We start from the raw sequence: 18,553 nt of genomic DNA, 5'->3' as shown, positions 1-18,553 counted from the left end.
ATGGCCTTTGCCAGCCGCCCTTCCGCCCAGCTACTGTTCCGGCGACTCTCTCGGCAGTTGTGCCAGCGGCGCGGGGCCTGCGAGAGGACGATGACTCCGGACCGTTGTTTCGCCCTGGAACTCCCCGACTGCACTTTGGCTCACTTCACTCTTCGCGCCGGCGCCCCTGGCAACCCTCAAGAAGCCTGCCAGCATCCCCGTCTGGCCGCAATTCTGGGCTCCCCGGGACGCAGCTACTCCCTCTGCGTCCCAGTAGCGCCTGAAGCTGACTACGCAGCCCGAGTCCGGGCTGCCAAGTTGCATCAGCGGCTACTGCACCAGCTGCGCGGCGGCCCTTTTCAGCTATGCCAGCTGCGAAGGCTACTCTCCTACAGTCCCGGCGGCCAGCCCGGGAGCTCGCAGCATGGCTTCCTGCTCCGTGACCCCCGGGACTGCTTGGAAACCAGGCGTGCACTGATTGAGCTGCTAGGGGCATTCAAGGAAACCCTGCACCCACACCTGGGGGAGTTTGAGACTGACCCGCACGGGCAGTTGTGGCAACGGTTGTGGACCCTGCAGGACGGCGAGTGCCTGGAAGTGGGCTGTGCGTTAGTGATACCCACCCAGGAGCCCCCGCTTCACCCAGTTCTGCCGGACCTACCCAGTTCGGTGGTCTTCCCCAACCGGGAAGCAGCCCGGGCAGTGTTAGAGGCGGTAAGAGTTCTGCCCCTTCTCAGTTTGATATCTGGACACCCCAGATGAGAAAACGGAACACAAAACAATATACTGTCAGGGGCTTGGGCTGTAAAGATATATATATATATATTTTTTTTTATTAGACAGCCCCCCTCATCCCTCCACCATAGTTAGTGAGCATCTACTATATGCCAGGTTCATAATTTGGCTAATTCAAGATTCTTGACTGCACAGAAAGCTGGGGCATAGATACCCAAGCACTAAATAGGTAGGATACCTGCTATTTGTGCATGCTGAAAATATTACACAAGTAATGTACAGGCTGACTCTATGGTGGAAGATTATGGCATCTAGGAAGTAACTTTATTTACGGGTGGACACCATTAGTGTAGACAAATAGCCAGGCATTTGGAGTTTCAGCGACTTAGATTTACTATCTATTTACTTAATGGCAGTAGACCTTGTTGTGCAAGTTACTCAACTATTCTAAATTTTTTTTCTTTCATCTTTCAATTGCCTATCATGCAGGGCTGTTATGCATATTATAATTAATTAAATATCTGACACCTAGCAAGTGCTCATTGAATGATGATTATAATTAATGAAACATCTGACACATAGTAAGTGTTCAGTGAGTGAGATCTAAGAATCTTTCCAACTACAGCCTAGGGGACTCTGACTTCGCCTCCTGAGGATGAACCATGCATCTTAGGTAAAATTTGCAAGTGTTCTGGGGACAATTGGGTGGTCAGGTCATCTGCCTGGGTGTGAATCTCAACTCTGGCATTAAGCTGTGTCATAAAGTGTAGCACATTGATTATATTTCTTAAACAATCTTTCCTTCAGGTTCCTTAATCCATATTCTATGGATAATAACAATATCAGCCTCTTGGAGTTGTCATGAGGATTGTCTAAGTTAACACTTGCAAAGTACTTAGAATATTACCTAACACAGAGGAAGAACATCAATAAATAATGTCTGAGCCTCACAGTTATAATGATGCTGTGAGTATGCAATGAAGTAACGCAGTTAAGAACTTTGAATTCCCAAAGAAGATATTGCTATGCTGGATTTGTGATTTGTAGTGTTTGACACTTTTCTCAGGTCCTCCTGGGGGGATAAGGAAGGCTTAAGATGCAGGATGGCTTTCTTATGGAGACTGTCTGTAGTATAGTTGATTTCTTTCAACTGTGAATCACTGCTCCCAGCAGGGCCTTGTGTGTTGTTCCAGTGTTGTTGTGTCTTGTTTTCCAGTGTTGCCTGTGTTACACTGTGGTTCAATTATGCATGCTTGTGTGGCCTTCCTTTTGTACTGGAAACTGGTCAGTGAGAACTGTGGGTTGAGTGATCCAGATGAAATTGCCTCTTTCAGTTGCAGTTATCAGTATAAAATGAAGGAGCTTAGCTGCATGACTGAAATGACACTACATATAACATATGCTTTTTTAGTATTGAACAGCCTTACCCTCAATAACTTAGACCATGGCTTTGGAAAATTCCCCATTATTTCATTGTTGATGGATAGACATTGTTTTACAGTGTACATCCTTTATTCCTGAAGCACAAGTGGTGCTTGACCTGGTTGACCAATGCCCAAAGCAGGTCCAGAAAGGAAAGTTCCCGGTGATTGCCATAGAAGGACTGGATGCCACTGGTAAGAGAACACTCCTTTTAAGTTATAGGCAATGATGTGGCTGGATCTGTTTCAGAAATAGACAGGTCTTGCAAAACAAAACTTTATACAGAGTTAAATAGAATAAGCCTTAGTGAACCTCTACTGTGTGCCAGGCACTAGACTAAGCAATAGGGGTACAGAGAAGGGTAAGATACAGCATTTGCTCTCTTATAAATAACTTTACTATAAAATGATAGGAGCTGGAAGACCTTCAGTGGTATGTTAGAACATAGGAAGACACTTAGTCTAGTTATTTGGGGAGAGTTAGAGGATGAAGTGTTTGGCAAGAGATAGTTTTGAAAAAGATGATACTTGATTTTGCTTTGACTGTGAATAGCTGGTCAAGTGATGAAAAGCAGAAAAGGTTCTTCAGGTGAAAGAAGCAACATGGTCAAAGATACAGACACAAGAAGCTAGAACTAGCATGATGGGTCTGAGAACCACAACAAGCACTCAGGGTTCCTTCTTGAAACAAAGCTTGGAAAACCTAGGAAGTAGGAGACAAAAAAGTCTTTTGAGCTGCCAAATGGATATCAAAATGCAATCATTGTGCTAACACTTGGACCAACATGCAAAAAGGGAAATGGTTTCTGTGAGTGCAATGTGAAATAACCAAGGTAAAGGTTGGTCTTGAAGAACAATAGTATAGTAAGGTCTTCAACATCTGGTCCAGCATAAAGAGGTTCTCCTTCCCATGTCTGAGGAGATGCAGGCTTTTATTTTAATTATTTAAATTACAAGGTAATTTCTATGTCGAGGTCGTTTAGTTACAAATGGGATGTGGCACAAGTAGATGACTCATTTTGATTGTCCTAGATTTATCTGAATGATCAAATACTAAAGGTCATGCCCTTGGACTACATAGTAAAATAGCTACCATCACTTTATTGCATGAATTGTACCATATCCCAGGGATTTTTTTCCTTTTCTTTTTTTAAGCCACAGAGGGATTTTTAACAGTGTTAATCTGTTTACCAGTATGTTGGTTGAGTATTTATTTGTTGCTTTTGTTGTTATGTGCCATCGAGTCAGGATCCAACTCATAGTGACCCTGTACAGAGTTTCCAAGGAGCAGCTGGTCAGTTAGAACTGCTGGCCCTAACGGCCCACACCAACGTTACAGTGCACTGCATTAACCGGCATTAACTGGCAATGCCACACCAGAAGTATTTATGACTAGTTCAGATTTTGTGGGAGTTGTTGTTGTTGTTGTGAAGTGCTGTCTAGTAGGGGTTTTCGAGGAGCAGCTGGTGAGCTTGATAAAAAAGAAAACATTAACGTCAACATATGGATGCATATATACAAAATTTACAAAGATATAACTAAACATACCATAGAATAGTGAAGTAGACGCAGAATGCTCCTTAGAAGTGAGGGTGGCAAGACATTATCTCACATAAAAGGACATCATGCTTGGTAAAGTAGAAGGTCAGTGAAAAAGAAGAAGACTTTTAATGCGATGGATTGACTCAGTAGCTACAACAATGGACTCAAACGGCAACAATTTTGAAGATGATACAGGACCAGACTGTGTTTCATTCTGTTGTAAAGAGGGTTGCTATGAGTCTGAACTGATACAACAGGACCTAGCAACAATACAACAATGAAAACAATAAGGAGTTTTGATTCCAGTTCTTATATAATTGAATTCTGGTGTCATTCCTTATTATCTGTGCCAGTTATCAGGGTAAATTTGTTACATTCTTCAATGCTCAGTTTCATCTGTAAGTTAGCAACTATTGTGTATTGTCATTGGTAAAATTAGAACCATAACATGTGTTGAGCACATGGCTCATATTAGACCCTGAGCAGTGTCAGCTACTATTATGATCTGTTCTGAGAACGCAAGAAAAATAAAGGAATTAATAGTAGATAATAAAATGTTCGGCGGTTCAAGCTCCTTGTAAACCCTATACAGGGTCGCTATGGGTCGGAATCGACTCAATGACACTTAACAACAGCGATAAGATGTTCTGTGTTAGATAAAGGGAAAAATATGTAACCTCAGAGAAGAAGGAACAGTGTCCTACAGTAGAGCAGTAGACTGCATTCCCATCACTCTTCCTCCTGTGCTGTAACTGGCAGCAAAGACATACGAGATGGGTCCTGAGTGCCAACTATGACAAGTACACCACCTGAGGGTGCACAGATTGGAGTATGAAAATAAGGCAAATCTAAACCATGCCTTTGAGGGAGAACTTGGAGCCCAAAGGCTCTGAAGTTCAAATTCAAAGAAGCAAAAGGAGGATGTTGTTGTTGTTAAGTGCCATCAAGTCTATTCCAATCCATAGTGACCCTATATAGGGTTTCCGTGGAGCAGCTGGTGAGCTTGAACTGCTGACCTTGCAGTGGGTTAATGTGCATTGCAGTCTGGCACATTAACCCACAGCACCACAATAGGACTCTAAAATGAGGATAGAGTGATAGACTAGGGTTGGTACTTGGAAAGAAATTGAAGAGAAGTGGAAACTATGTATGAAAAACTAGATAGGGAAGAGGGACAAGAATAGTCACTTGAATGAGGTTGCTGTGCTTGGGTTATACCCTAAAGATTGATTTCATATAGATGGAACACAAGAGAATGTCTAATGATGGAAGAGAGTGGTAAAACCTTGTGGCCATGAATAATAGCAACATATATAAAGAAGCTAAGAGAATTATGAAAAATAGGACAGAGTTTACAATAGAGGGCTAGGAGCTCTAGATATTGCAGTTTATCTTTGAAAAAAGAGGACCACTTTGTTTTTCTTCAAAGTATTCTAATTACCAAATAGAGGCAGCCTAAGTTTCCATGGTGTGGCACCGTAGAATAAATACTGGACCAGAAGGCCAGTTAGAACCACAAGGTCGGTGGTTCAAACATACCAGCCACTCCTCAGAAACCCTATATAGAGTCATTCTGAGTTGGAACCAACTCTCTGGCACTTAACAACAGAAGCAACACAGTTTCTATGGGTCTGCAACATTTTAGAAAGCATTGTGTTATATTATTCAGCTCTTTCAATTTACTGGTGCTCTAAATTGATATTGGAGTCCTGGTCTGGCGCTGTGGGCTAATGCGTCAGACTGCAAAGTCATTTGAACTACAAGTTCGGTGGTTCAAGCTTACCAGATGCTCCTTGGAAACCCTATACAGGGTCGCTATGGGTCAGAATTGACTCAACAGCACTTAACAACAACAAATTAATATTAACTTTGGAGATTAATATAGTAGTGATGATTAAGATATTCAAAATTTTATTTATGATCTGCAGGTAAAACCACAGTGACCCAGTCTGTTTCAGATTCAATGAAAGCTGTTCTCTTGAAGTCACCACCCTCTTGTGTTGCCCAGTGGAGGGAAATCTTTGATGATGAACCAACTATCATAAGAAGAGCTTTTTATGCTTTGGGCAATTATATTGTGGCTTCTGAAATAGCTAAAGAATCTACCCAATCTCCTGTGATTGTAGACAGGTAAGTATGTGGATGCTTTGAATTAGTTTTTTTCCTTATACCTAACACAGATGAGTTTTTCATAATTGTGTTCACTAAGCTAAACTGCATTGTGATAAGAGCAATGCTTATGACTTATTAATTGCATACTGAATTGCCTGACATTTTGCTAAGAGTATTAATTACTACATTGCAGTAATCCTCAGAAAATCCCATTTACTGGGGATAACATGAAGAGCCTTCAAATGTTGGATGGAAAAATTCCATTATCTTTAATTCCACTCTTACACCATCATTTTTGTGTGTGTGGGTAATATTAAGGAGTGAGGATTTGGGTTGGACCTATGTCTAGATTTAAACTAGGCCTAAGACTTCGTTTATTGTTAGGGATACAGTTCAGACTATGGTAAGTGTTTGGCTTGGGCTAGGGATAAGGCTTTGCCTAGTTTTTAGTTACAGTTACATTTTTATTTATTTATTTTTCTTGAAATCTATTTGATATCATCTTCATTTGGAAGTTTTGTAACTGCATTAGTCCCTCTTACTTTATGTTATTATTGTTATATTTCTGGTTCTCTATTTTCAGACTTACAGACTTATGTGTGATACTTTGCATACCTCTGTTTGGAGTCTGTTTTACTTTGTATAACTCAATCTGGAGGTATGGTGCTGCAGGCTAATGTGCTGGACTGCAAGGTCGGTTTGAACTGCAAAGTCAGTGGTTCAAGCTCATCAGTCACTCCTAGGAAATCCTGTACAAGTTGTTGTGGGAACCAGCTCCATAGCACTTAACACCAACAACAATGACATATTTGGTTTGGTAGTCCTGGTGTGGCACTGTAGGATAAACACTCGACCACATGGCTGGCAGTTCAAATCCACCAGTTGCTCCTAAGACATCTTATACAGGTCACTATGAGTCAGTACTGAGTCAACAGCACTTAATAACTACAACATATCTGGGTTGAGGCTAAGTGATATTGACATGCATGTTAATCTCAGGTTGTTGCTTTCTGTTACTGGTTCTCTGTCTAGAGAACTTCATTTAGTATTTTTGTAAGGTTGGTCTGGTTTTTACAAATTCTTTTCATTTGCTTGTCTGAAAATGTTCTAATTTTTGCTACCATGTTTGCTGAACAGATTTTATGAACATATGAATCTTGGCTGGCATCATTTTTTAATTTTTCTCTCTCTCAGAGTTTTATATATGTCATTCCATTGTCTACTTGCCTGCCGGGTGTCTGCTGATAAATCAGAACTTGGTCTTATTAAGTTTTTGTAGGTGACTTTTCGTTTTTCCTGAGCTGCTATCAGGATTCTTTCCTTGTCTTGAGTTTTGAAAAGTTTAATTATAATATGTCTTGGTGTTCTTCTTTTGGGGGCTATCCTGTTTGGGTTCATTCAGCTTCTTGAATGGCTATCTTCTCTTTTATGATGTTATGGAAGTTTTCTTTCAAACAACACTTGGACAATATTCTCTCTGATTTTTTGTCTCTTTCTTTTCTGTAATTCCTATCACATGTATTCCTCTTGATGGTTTCTCACATAAATCTTAGGCTTTCTTTGGATATTTTCTTTCTTTTTTCTGAATTGTACCCCCCTTTTTGCTAACCTCTGTTAAACCATGTCTACAGGCAGGTCTCTCTCTGCTTGGGCAGTGTTACAAAGCTCTTTTAGGGATGCTGATAAATGCCCTTAGGACATATCACTCTACCATAAGCCTCAGCTGAAAGGCACTCAGAGCTAACTCTTTGGGTTAGCAAACCTAGCGCCCTCAACTGAGTACCTGAGGCACCCCACTCTGCAAGTAAGTCTCCTGCCCAAAGTCACTCAGCTTTACTTGCTCCATGGTCTGGGAAATCCACCATTCTGTCTTGTGCTCTGGCTCTTGGTTCAGCTGCTGCTGCTCTTCGGTCACTCCTCCAGTGTCACAGATTTCTGTCACTGGGTTTTGAAAGTTAAATAGGCAGAGACTCAGAATCCAAATGAAGCACTCCATTCCTGGCTCTTCTTTGATGGTAGTGAGAGTCTGCCCTCCCGCTTCTGAGATGGCTCATTTTAAATCCATGTTAGAGTGCTAAGATTTTACCATCACAGTGAACTCTGTTAAAAATCAAACCTGATTCATATCACCCTATCAGCCCTTTCTCACATCTTTTCGTACCCAGGCCCATTTAGAAAATGTTGTTTGGTGGAAGTTACAAGGATTATAGGTTGAAGAGTCATATGGCATTCTTTTGCACTGCAAGAGTGAAGTTCTGAGAAGAATTAAAAAAAAAAAAAAAACACCTTCCATTGTGAGAAATTCTTGCCCTATTGAAAAAGTGCTCCATGATACCATGTTTGAGAATTTTTTTGAAACAATGTTCTTTATTTCAAGGAGAATGACCAAAACTCTAATAGAGTGACTTCATGGAGCACATTATTTTGTCATATGTTCAAATATATTGATGCCAGTACTACCCTCTGCATGTAGGCAGGTCACTTATCCTCTCTAGATCTCAGTTTCCATCTGTTCAATGGAAATATCCATAATCGTTTTCCTGCTTACTATTAAGACTTGTGATGAATATCAAAGGAGTTGATACATATGAAAGTGCTTTGAAAAGAACAAATCACTATAAAATATAAAGCCTTATTATATAAGCTATGTATAATGTGCCAGTAAATTGCATTTGATTTAAAGTAATTTGCTTTCCATGATAACAGGATTAGAAAATTCTAAATAGTGAAAAGTGTCTAAAATTGATGGCCAAAGGGTATGATTATTTTAAATGAGCAGCAGTGTTGTCAATGAGAAAACTCCAGCTATAGAAAACAAGACCCAATTCTTTTCTTGATTTTTCTTCTTTGTGTCTGTGAATTGTCTGCAATTTATTCCTTTAAAGAGATACAATATCACCTTGTCAGATGAAAAGAAAAGACTAGTTATTTGTTGTCTGGGTGTTTTTTGTTCTTGTTTAAAGATTTTAATGAAATCCATTTTAGACAACACCATCATCTGACTAAAAACTAAGGGACACAGTAATTTTTGACAGTGACTGTCAATGATTCAGGTTGGCAATTTAATCACCCCATTACCTTTAAAAACATCTATTCTTGCTGATAATTTTTCTAGAATTAAAAAAAAAAAAAAGACTTTCAAAAATTAAGATATCAGTCACTATACTTGTAGCTGAATATTAAATTCAGTGAAAACTAAGCATATGCAGAGCACAGTGCCATTTGTAGTTTGGATGCCAAGAAAACAGAAAGTCTTGACAGGATGCTTCTGAAAGTGAAAGTGAAAGTACAAGTTTGTAAGTGATGAAACCTAAACCAAATCCATTGCCACTGAGTTGATTCTGACAAAGTAAAACTTCTCCCATCTGGGTCCCAAGGATGTAGTTTATGGAAGCAGACTGCATCATCTTTTCCCCAAAGAGTGTCTGGTGGGTCCTAACTGCTGATCTTTCAGTTAATAGCTGAGCACTTTAACCATGATGCCACAGGAACCCATTGGTAAAGAGACAGAAATGAGAAAAGTAGTAGGTAGGATGTGTCCATGCAAAATTCAAAGGAGCAAGCAGCTGCAGTGGCCTAAAACTCTTAAGAACTGACTTTGGAAGTGGATAAGGGCTTTGAAAGATGGTTGGAATCAGGATAGATTAACTTCCAAATTAATTTAATTTTACTTTTGTCCTTTACATTACAATTGGTAAAGTGCTATCATAATATGATGCAATTCAACTTAAGTTATAGCTTATGTTCTGATGGATCTGTAGAATAAGCAATGGACTGCTGACTGGAAGATTGGCAGTTCAAACCCATCATCAACTCCACAGGAGAAAGAAGGTTTATGCTCCTGTAAGTAAGATTTACAGCCTTGGAAACCCTATACAAGTCACAATGAGTCTGAATTGACTTGGTGGAATTGGAGTTTGGACTTTGGGTGGGATGTTAATTATTAAAGCACTTGTCTATTCTTGTGGCAAGTATAGAAGGAAAACAAAGCTCATATGATTTCAATTTTCTGGAATAGAAAATTGAGACTATCTTAGTTTACTTGATTTCCCTTTGCCCACAAAGCAAATAGCGGGCAGAAGTAGAATCCAGCTTACTTCACTTCCTATACCATTGCTGTTGTTAGGTGCCATCTAGTTTGTACTGACTCATGACTACCTTATGCACAACAGAACGAAATCCTGCCTAGTCCTGTGCCATCCTAACAATCATGGCTAAGCATAAGCCCATTGCAGCTGCCACTGTGCCAGTCCATCTTGTTGGGAGTCTTCCTCTTGTTCATCGACCTTCCACTTTACCAAGCATGATATCCTTTTCCAGGGACTGGTCCCTCCTGATAATATATCCTAAGTATGAGAGACAAAATCTCACCATCCTGGCTTCCAAGAATTCTGGCTGTACTTCTTCCAAAACAAATTGGTTTGTTCTTCTAGTAGTCCATGGTGCTTTTAATATTTTTCTACAATACCACAAATCAAATGCATCAGTTCTTCTATGGCCTTAATTATCCACTGTCCAACTTTCACATGCATATGGGGCTATGGAAAATACCAAGGATTGGTCAGGTGCATCTCAGTCCTCAAACTGACATCTTTTCTCTTGAACACTTTAAAGAGGTATTGTGCAGTACATTTGCCTAATACAATATGTCTTTTGAGTTCTTCACTGTTGTTTTCATAAGTGCGGATAGTGGAACTAAGTAAAATGAAGTCTTTGACAACTTCAATCTTTTCTCCATCTATCATGATGTTATGTATTGGTACAGTGGTGAGGATTTTCTATTTCCTTTACATTGAGGTATAGCCCATACTGAAGTTTGTGGTCTTCGATCTTCATCAAGAAGTATTTTAAGTTCTTTTAGCTTTTCAACAAGCAAGGGCATATCATCTGCATAGTGCAGGTTTTTAATGAGTCTTCCTCCATTCCTGATGTCACATTCTTCATATAATTGAACTTCTCTCCTTATTTGCTCAGTTTATACATTGAATATAAATGCTGAAAGAATACAACTTTGGCAAACACTTTTCCTGGTTTTATACCATTTAGTGCCCCCTTGTTTGTTTAAACAATACCCTCTTGGTCTATTTACAATCTCTTCATTTCCAGAATAGTCATTTTTCATAGTGTTGCTGTCCATAGATTGTCATGATCCACAAAGTTGAAATCATAGTCAATAAAACACAAGTAAACATCTATGGTATTCTCTGCTTTCAGTCAAGAATTGTCTGATGCCATCAATGATATTCCTTTCACAACATCCTTCTCTGGAACAGACTTGGACCTCTGATATTTCCCTGTCAATGTACCATTGCAGCCATTTTAAAATTACCTTTAGCAAAATTTTACTTGCATGTGATATTAATTACATTGTCCGATGATTTCTGCATTCTGTTGGTAACATCTCTTTGGAATAGGCACAAATATGCATCTCTTCCAATCAATTGTCCAGGCAGCTGTCTTCCAAATATCTTTGCATAGATAAGTGAGTGCCTCAAAAACTGCTTCACTTATATTCCATTAATTCTTGGAGTCTTCTTCTTTATCAATGCCTTCAGTGAACCTTAAACTTTTTCCTTGGTACCATTGACTCCTTTTTTTTTTTTTTTGAAACAGATATGATACCAGCTTTACATTCAACCATTCAACCAATCGTACATTTCGTTTCATCTAAATGATTATAATTCCTCCCTTTTCTATTTTACTTTTCAAAAATTAACAGAAAAATATTTGATGTACACATACAAACAAAAAATATATATTTATTGAAATGTTCAAAGAGACTATTGATCATGGCTGTTGATAATATGCTGTATCTTGAAATGGGTGAATATCAACCATTTCTTTTTGGTACAGTGAATCCACATATTCCTTTCATCCTCTTTTGATGCTTTCTGCATCATTCAATATCTTTCCCATAGTATCCTTCAGTGTTGCAAGTTTTTGGAAAAACTTTTTTATTTTTAATTTAGTGAAGGTTTACAGAGCAGATCATCAGTTTTTCATTTAGAAAATCAAATGCTTTGATTCTTTACAATGATTGCAATCCCCTCCATGTACCATCAGTTAGCAGTGTTTACCTCTATTCACTGGCATTTTTCCCTCTCTCCCCTGGTAATATTAGCTTTCATCGGCTAATCTTCCTCTTCTTGTATACTGCTTCCCCTGTCACTCATGTAAACATTTCCAGCCTCTAGCCAGTGAGTAATTTTCTTTCCCTACTCCCACCCATAACCATCAATTAAGATAAATTTTTCTAACTTTTGACATTGGTTTCAGCAATATTTTCTCTTTAGTGATTGACTAATTTTACTCTGCATAATGTCCTCCAGAATCATCCATGTTGTGAGACTTTTTGCACATTTGTTTTTTATTCTTCAGCTTTGTATAGTACTCAACAATGTGTATGTACCAAAGTTTGTTTAACCATTCTTCTGTGGAACATTTAGGCTCTGTCCATCTTTCTGATGTATCTGTTGTAAGCTGCATATTGAAGGATCCTGTTTTTCATCCATTCTGCTATCTCTGTCTCTTGACTGATGCATTTAATCTATGTACAGTCAGTGTAATTATCAATAAGTTATGAATTGATTGCTCTCATTTTACTGTGTATTTTGTATGTATGTGTGTGGTACTGCTGGTTTCTTTGTTCTACATAATTTTCTGCATTAAGTTCATTGTGTTTATGGGTTTTCTTTTGAGTTTCATTTTCTTTGTGTTAATAGTTACAAAATCTCTCTGATTTTCTTCAGTCATATATTGAGTGCTTTCCAACCTGAGGTGCTCATCCTCCAGCACTGTATCTGACAACATTCCAGTGATATTCATCATGCTTCAATATTCTGGTGCTGTTTTCCAGTGTTTCACTGCTATTCATAAAGTTTTCAGTGGCTAAACATTCAGAAGTAGTCTGCTTCTCCTTCTTCTTAGTCTGTCTTAGTTTGGAAGCTCAGCTGAACAACATGGGTGTACCTGTCTGATATTTAAAATACCAGGGGCATAACTTCCAGCATCAAAATAACATGCAAGTCATCACAATATCACAAACTGACAGACAAGTGGTAGTTCTGTACCATACAAGTTGTTGTTGTTGTTAAGTGCCAGCTAGACAGTTCTAATTTATAGCGACCCTGTATAGGGTTTCCAAGGAGTGGCTGGTGAGTTTGAACCTCCTACCTCATGATCCAAACTGACCTTGCAGTCTAGTGCTTTTATCTCGCAGCGCCATACCAGGACACCAGTACCATACATGCTGACTATAATATTAAATATCACACACAGTACATTTTTTAGTATGTCATTTTTACTGTGAAAAGTCTGAAATGAAATCTAGGATTTCAAAGAATGGAAAGTTGATGAAGTGAAAATAAAGACAGATTGAGACCATGGGCACTGCTGTACATGGGGATGTTTATAATTTTTTCACTAATATTTGTTGTAAGTGATGGTCTTTTTCTTTTGGATTTTGAGTTTACATGTAGTAACTTAAAGTGCAATAAGATATGAATATGGCAAGAGAATAGTATGCTATGCCTATGAATAAAGGAGTTTTAATTCAGTCATTAACTTGTTCATTCATTCTTTCATCCATCCATCCATCCACAGAGCATTTGTTGCATACTTATTATGGAATACATAAACAAGTAAAAAGTAATTCATATTCAAGAAATTTATTACACAGTAGTGGAGAAAAAATAGCCAAGCTCATAAACAATTAGCTCTTATATACTATGGAAAGTTATTTAATACAGTCATAATGGAATTTGAGAGTACAGAAGAGGAAATATTTCTGCTTGCGGGATACATATGAATTGGAGTCTGAAAGATGAATAGGAATTTTTATGGCTGAGAACATTGCTCTAGATAGAAGAAAAAGTATGAAGAGAGATGTGGGTGGGTTTGCCTGGGTAAATGAGTTTTACCAAGTAGATAACATTTTCTAAAATGTAGTGGAGAGCCATTGAGCATGTGAGAATAGAGGAATGTTATTTGTTTCTTAATGTTTTCATGTTTTTTCCTTTCCAAAAGCATGTTTAAAATAGCCACCCAAAAGAGTGACTGACTTTGCTTATGGAAGACTTTTATGGTGAACCTGATACCAAAGTCTTCCTTTGAATACCAAAGCATCAGCAAATGATTGAAGAGCTGAATAGAACAAAGAGTCCTTCTAGTCCAGGGTTCCCATAATCTTAATTTCATTGGCAAGCTCAATATTAAAACAATTTAGAAATTGACATGGCCTTGCCAGGTTTTTATTTGGCCACTACCGAGCATTAAAAATAAATGGACTACCAAACAAATATATAATCTCCTATTATTGTTTGATAGTGGAAATCATATTGCGAGGTCCAAAAAAAAATTATCAAAGCTTAATCTCACAACAAATGAGTTAATAAATAATAATTTAGTTAATACTGAACTTGATAAATTACTTTAATTTTAAGTGAATAAATGTAGTTTTATTTTTTTAAAAAAAGCTTAGTCTATCAGTATTATTTTTCTTTTAAAAATTTATCTATACTCTAGGAAAACTTTAGTGAGTCAGCCTTGGTTTCAATGCTGTTAGCAACTGACTTCCATGTCCTATTTAATGTCATTTTCCTTTTTTTCTCATGCCAGGTATTGGCATAGCACAGCCACTTATGGCCTAGCCACTGAGATAAGCGGTGGTCTTCAGCACTTGCCCCCAGTCCATCACCATATTTACCAGTGGCCAAAGGACCTGCTCAAACCAGACCTTGTCCTTCTGCTCACTGTGAGTCCTGAAGAAAGAGTGCATAGGATTGCAAGTCGGGGGATGGAGAAGACCAGAGAAGAAGCTGAACTTGAGGCCAATAATGTATTTCGCCAGAAGTAAGTGTTCATAATGCAATGTGTGTGGCAGAGTTGAAAGCCAGGATTGGCACTGGCTTTAGTGGAGAGAAAAATCACATTGTTTCCATTTTTTTTCTCTATTATTATTTCAGCTTCTTCAAATAGGATTGTTCTTATAGAATCATAGTCTTGTTATTTTTAAGTGATAAGGTATTTAACTGGTTTCTAGTTTCTTATTTTAGGATCTTGTTTCTAGTCCTGGCTGTGCCAGGAACAGTGTGAAACCGGAGTAAGAGAGTAAATACCTCTTCATTTCAATTTTTTTCCATTGTAAATAATGGGCATAGAGTTACGTATAAGAAAAAACTCATAGAAACTTTTACCTGTTAAGGTACTTGCTATGTGTCAAGCATGTTACTTATGATGTTCTGTAATCTTTACATCTTTGCAAAGAAAACATTATTTATATTTTCCAGTTTACAAAACTGAGACTTAGAGACCAATTTATCTAAATCCAGAAAGCGATTATGTTGTAAAACTGGAATTCAAATAAAAATCTGATTTTTAAAGCAATGCTTTTGTTTTCATTACAAAATTTTGTGCTATAGCACAATAGCAGATCAAAAACCTGGGAGTCTTACTGCTCCGTGGCTGAGTACGAATCTGTTACATAGGACTATTTATATTATATAAATAGATTATGTTAATGAACAAAAGACAGGAACCTGAACAATGAAAGTAATCATTTTACTGTGTTCAAAGACAAGCAAAAGTCCTGGTGTGGCACTGTAGGATAAACACTTGATAACTAACCTCAAGGTCAGCAGTTCAAATCCACTAGCCATTCCTTGGAAATCCTATACACAGTTGCTATAAGTCAGAACTGCCTTGATGGCACTTCACAACAACAACAACCAAGATAATCAGTTTTCTTCTATTAGTTCAGTTAAAACTCATTCAAAACATGCAAAGAGGGCAACATTTCAATCCTCATTGTACAGATAATAATACTAAGGCACAAAAAGATTTTAAAAAAAAATTACCAAATTTATATAACTAGAAAGTACCAAAGCAAAGTTTTGAACTGAGAGGATCTAGTAGCAGAGTGCCTGTTTTAGTCACAATACTATATTGTTTCCATTATAAAAGAATGCACTGATAAGTCAATATTCTTCAAGGCTAACTGACATTATTAAAAGGAGATAGAGAATTCTGGTGAACTTTCAGAACAACTATTAAGCAGAAATAACACATATAGTAATGACCTTCAACTTGTATGTTGTTGTTGTTAAGTGAGGTTGAGTTGGTTCTGACCCATAGTGACCCTATGTAGGGTTTCCGAGGAGCAGCTGGTGAGTTGGAACTGCCAACCTTGTGGTTCAAACTGACCTTGTAGTCAAGTGCTTATCCGACACCACCACACATCATTTACTGCACAGATTGGAGAAAGAGACCTGGGTTGGATTTGCCTGTTGGGCAAATTAATTAACCTCTCTACAACCCAGTCACTTCTTCTGCGAAATGAGATTGATAATAATATTTGCTTTAAGATTGTTCTTAGTATTGAATGAGAAGAATCATAATTCTTAGCAAATAATAGATAATCAACAATTTTAAAAAATTATAATTAATTTACTTATTTAATAAAATATATCAAATGTCTTCTTTGGGCAAAGTTAGGTGCTGAAGTGTAGCACTGAGATGAATCAGATGGAGCCTTTCCTCAAACTGTTTATTTTATGGTAAGAACATAGCACGGGCATAAGTGGTGATGGTGATGGTGCCATCGAGTCGCTTCTGACTCTTACTGACCCTTTATAGGGTTTCTGAGGAGCAGCTGGTGGGTTTGAACTGCTGACCTTGCAGCTCAAACTGACATTGCGGTCCAGTGTATTATCCTGCAGCACCACACTAGGACTCCTATATAAGTCATTTTTGTTGTTGTTAAGTGCTGTCAAGTTGATTCTGACCCATAGCAACCCTGCATAGGGTTCTCAAGGAGCGGCTTGTGAGCTTGAACCACGAACCTTGCGGTTCAGAATGACTTTGCAGTCCAGTGCACATTAACCCACAGAGTCACACTAGGAACAGAAAATCTCATCTTTGTCTTGCAATGGGAAAAACTTGTTGTTAGGTGCCATCAAGTTTGTTTCAACTCATAGCGAACCTGTATAGTGTTCCTGATGAGCATTTGTGGTAGCTATGTACAAAAGAGCAACTGTTTTCTTTCCATCTATTTTTCCAGGGTAGAAGTGTCCTACCAGCGGATGGAGAACCCTAGCTGCCACATGGTTGATGCCAGCCCGTCTAAAGAAAAGGTCCTCCAGACTGTTTTAAGCCTGATCAAAAATAACTGCCATTAATTATAGCTACTCCTGACAGGTAGCTAGATTAGACATTTTACTAGAATAGATATTGTTTGGCATATCTAAGCCCATAGCTTGTGATATAGTTTCCCCACATTTCTTTTGCATGTTATGTGGAAGAAAATCAGAAACAGGACATTTAATTTTACCTAAACCATTGTACTGTCTGTTGAATGATGGATGCATCCAAGTTTGAGATGGGTCAGGTTCCTGCCAGACAGTGGTGATTGTTTTTTTGCCTGGTATGTTAAACATGGTTTAGGAACATATTTATAACAACATCACTATCAAATCCCCTTGCAAGTTTGTCTTATCCAGAAGAATCAGGTGTGCAGGAAGATCTCTCTGTCTTCAGCTGGAAGCACTTGAACTATCTCCCACTTCCACACCCAGGCAAGCTGATGTGACCCATGTTGCCTTCCGTAAAATATGTTTGCACTTTGTAATTATGGGCTAACTATATCTTCCTCAGCTCTAAATCTTATAGCCAAGAATTCCTGCAGAACACATTTTTAAGTGCACTGACTGTCTGAGGACATCTCCTTATGTCTAGGGAACACGCACAAAGAAGATATCTGAGTCTTAGAACACTTTATAGTGACCCTGAGTAGCAAATTAGAGTCAGATACAGGGACGTTAAACACAAAATGCTTTAGATGAAAATATAGCAGCTTTTTTTTCCTTTTTTTTTTTTAATGCCTTCTCTTTCTTCTGTAAATATTGATCTAAATATAATGAGCACTTTGCACTGAACTGGATGCCTTTAACGTAGCTAATCCAGCTATTTATTTATATTGATATTTATATGTTTTCCTCAAAGCAGAGCCTATATATGATTCACTAATTAAAATTGAAACCAAGAAGCTAAATTCAGTGTTTGTTCTGTATTTTTGTTACAAAAATCTAATTTATCTTGATAAATAAGCACAGTGAAACCTTGAAACTTGTCTATTATATGTTTTCTTGCACTTGACTATCTTATGATGGATTACACATTGAATCAATTTGAGATCTCTCTGCCTAGCTTTTTTTGAGAAAGAGGGAAAACATAATAGCTATGTGGCCCTGGGTAAGTCATTTAGCATCTATAAAACCAAAACCAAATCCTGCCATTGAGTAGATTCCAATTCATAGCAACTCTATGTAGCATCTTATCTTATTTGAACAATAATGTGGTAATAATTCGTTATCTTAAGTAATTGGTTGAGTCAGTTGAATATGGTGGTGGTGGTGATGGTTATGTGCCATGGAGTCAGTTCCGACTCATAGCGACCCTGTATAGGGTTTCCAAGGCTGTAAATCTTTACAGGAGCAGAAAGCCTTATCTTTCTCCCACAGAAGAGCTGGTAGTTTCAAACTGCTGACCTTAAGGTTCACAACCTCCTTCAGTTGCATGTGATCACCTAAAATTTCTTTCAATTCTAAAATTTTTTATAAAGTATTTTTTATCCTGATTACTTTTTTCATAAGAAGACATCCCCCCAAATTACTAAATTTAAGGCCTTATCAGATTTGCCATATAGACTTTTAAATAATAAAGTTTAGTATTAATATCATCTATTTCTCAAGTGATTATAGGCATTACAC

General features: G+C 38.0%; 1 protein-coding gene across 1 annotated transcript; it reads left to right on the top strand.

Moving 5' to 3' along the window:
• Positions 1 to 16,963, top strand: CMPK2 (cytidine monophosphate (UMP-CMP) kinase 2, mitochondrial). The gene is made up of 5 exons (XM_006864002.1): positions 1 to 693; positions 2,216 to 2,330; positions 5,606 to 5,807; positions 14,406 to 14,639; positions 16,846 to 16,963. Exons 1-5 carry the CDS (start codon positions 1 to 3, stop codon positions 16,961 to 16,963), a joined length of 1,362 nt encoding a protein of 453 aa, XP_006864064.1.
• The last annotated feature ends 1,590 nt before the right edge of the window (positions 16,964 to 18,553 follow it).

Source organism: Chrysochloris asiatica, unplaced genomic scaffold, assembly GCF_000296735.1.
Source record: "Chrysochloris asiatica unplaced genomic scaffold, ChrAsi1.0 scaffold00058, whole genome shotgun sequence".
NCBI lineage: Eukaryota > Metazoa > Chordata > Mammalia > Afrosoricida > Chrysochloridae > Chrysochloris > Chrysochloris asiatica.
Note: the sequence above shows the minus strand (reverse complement) of the source record. Positions and strands in the feature narration are given on the sequence as shown.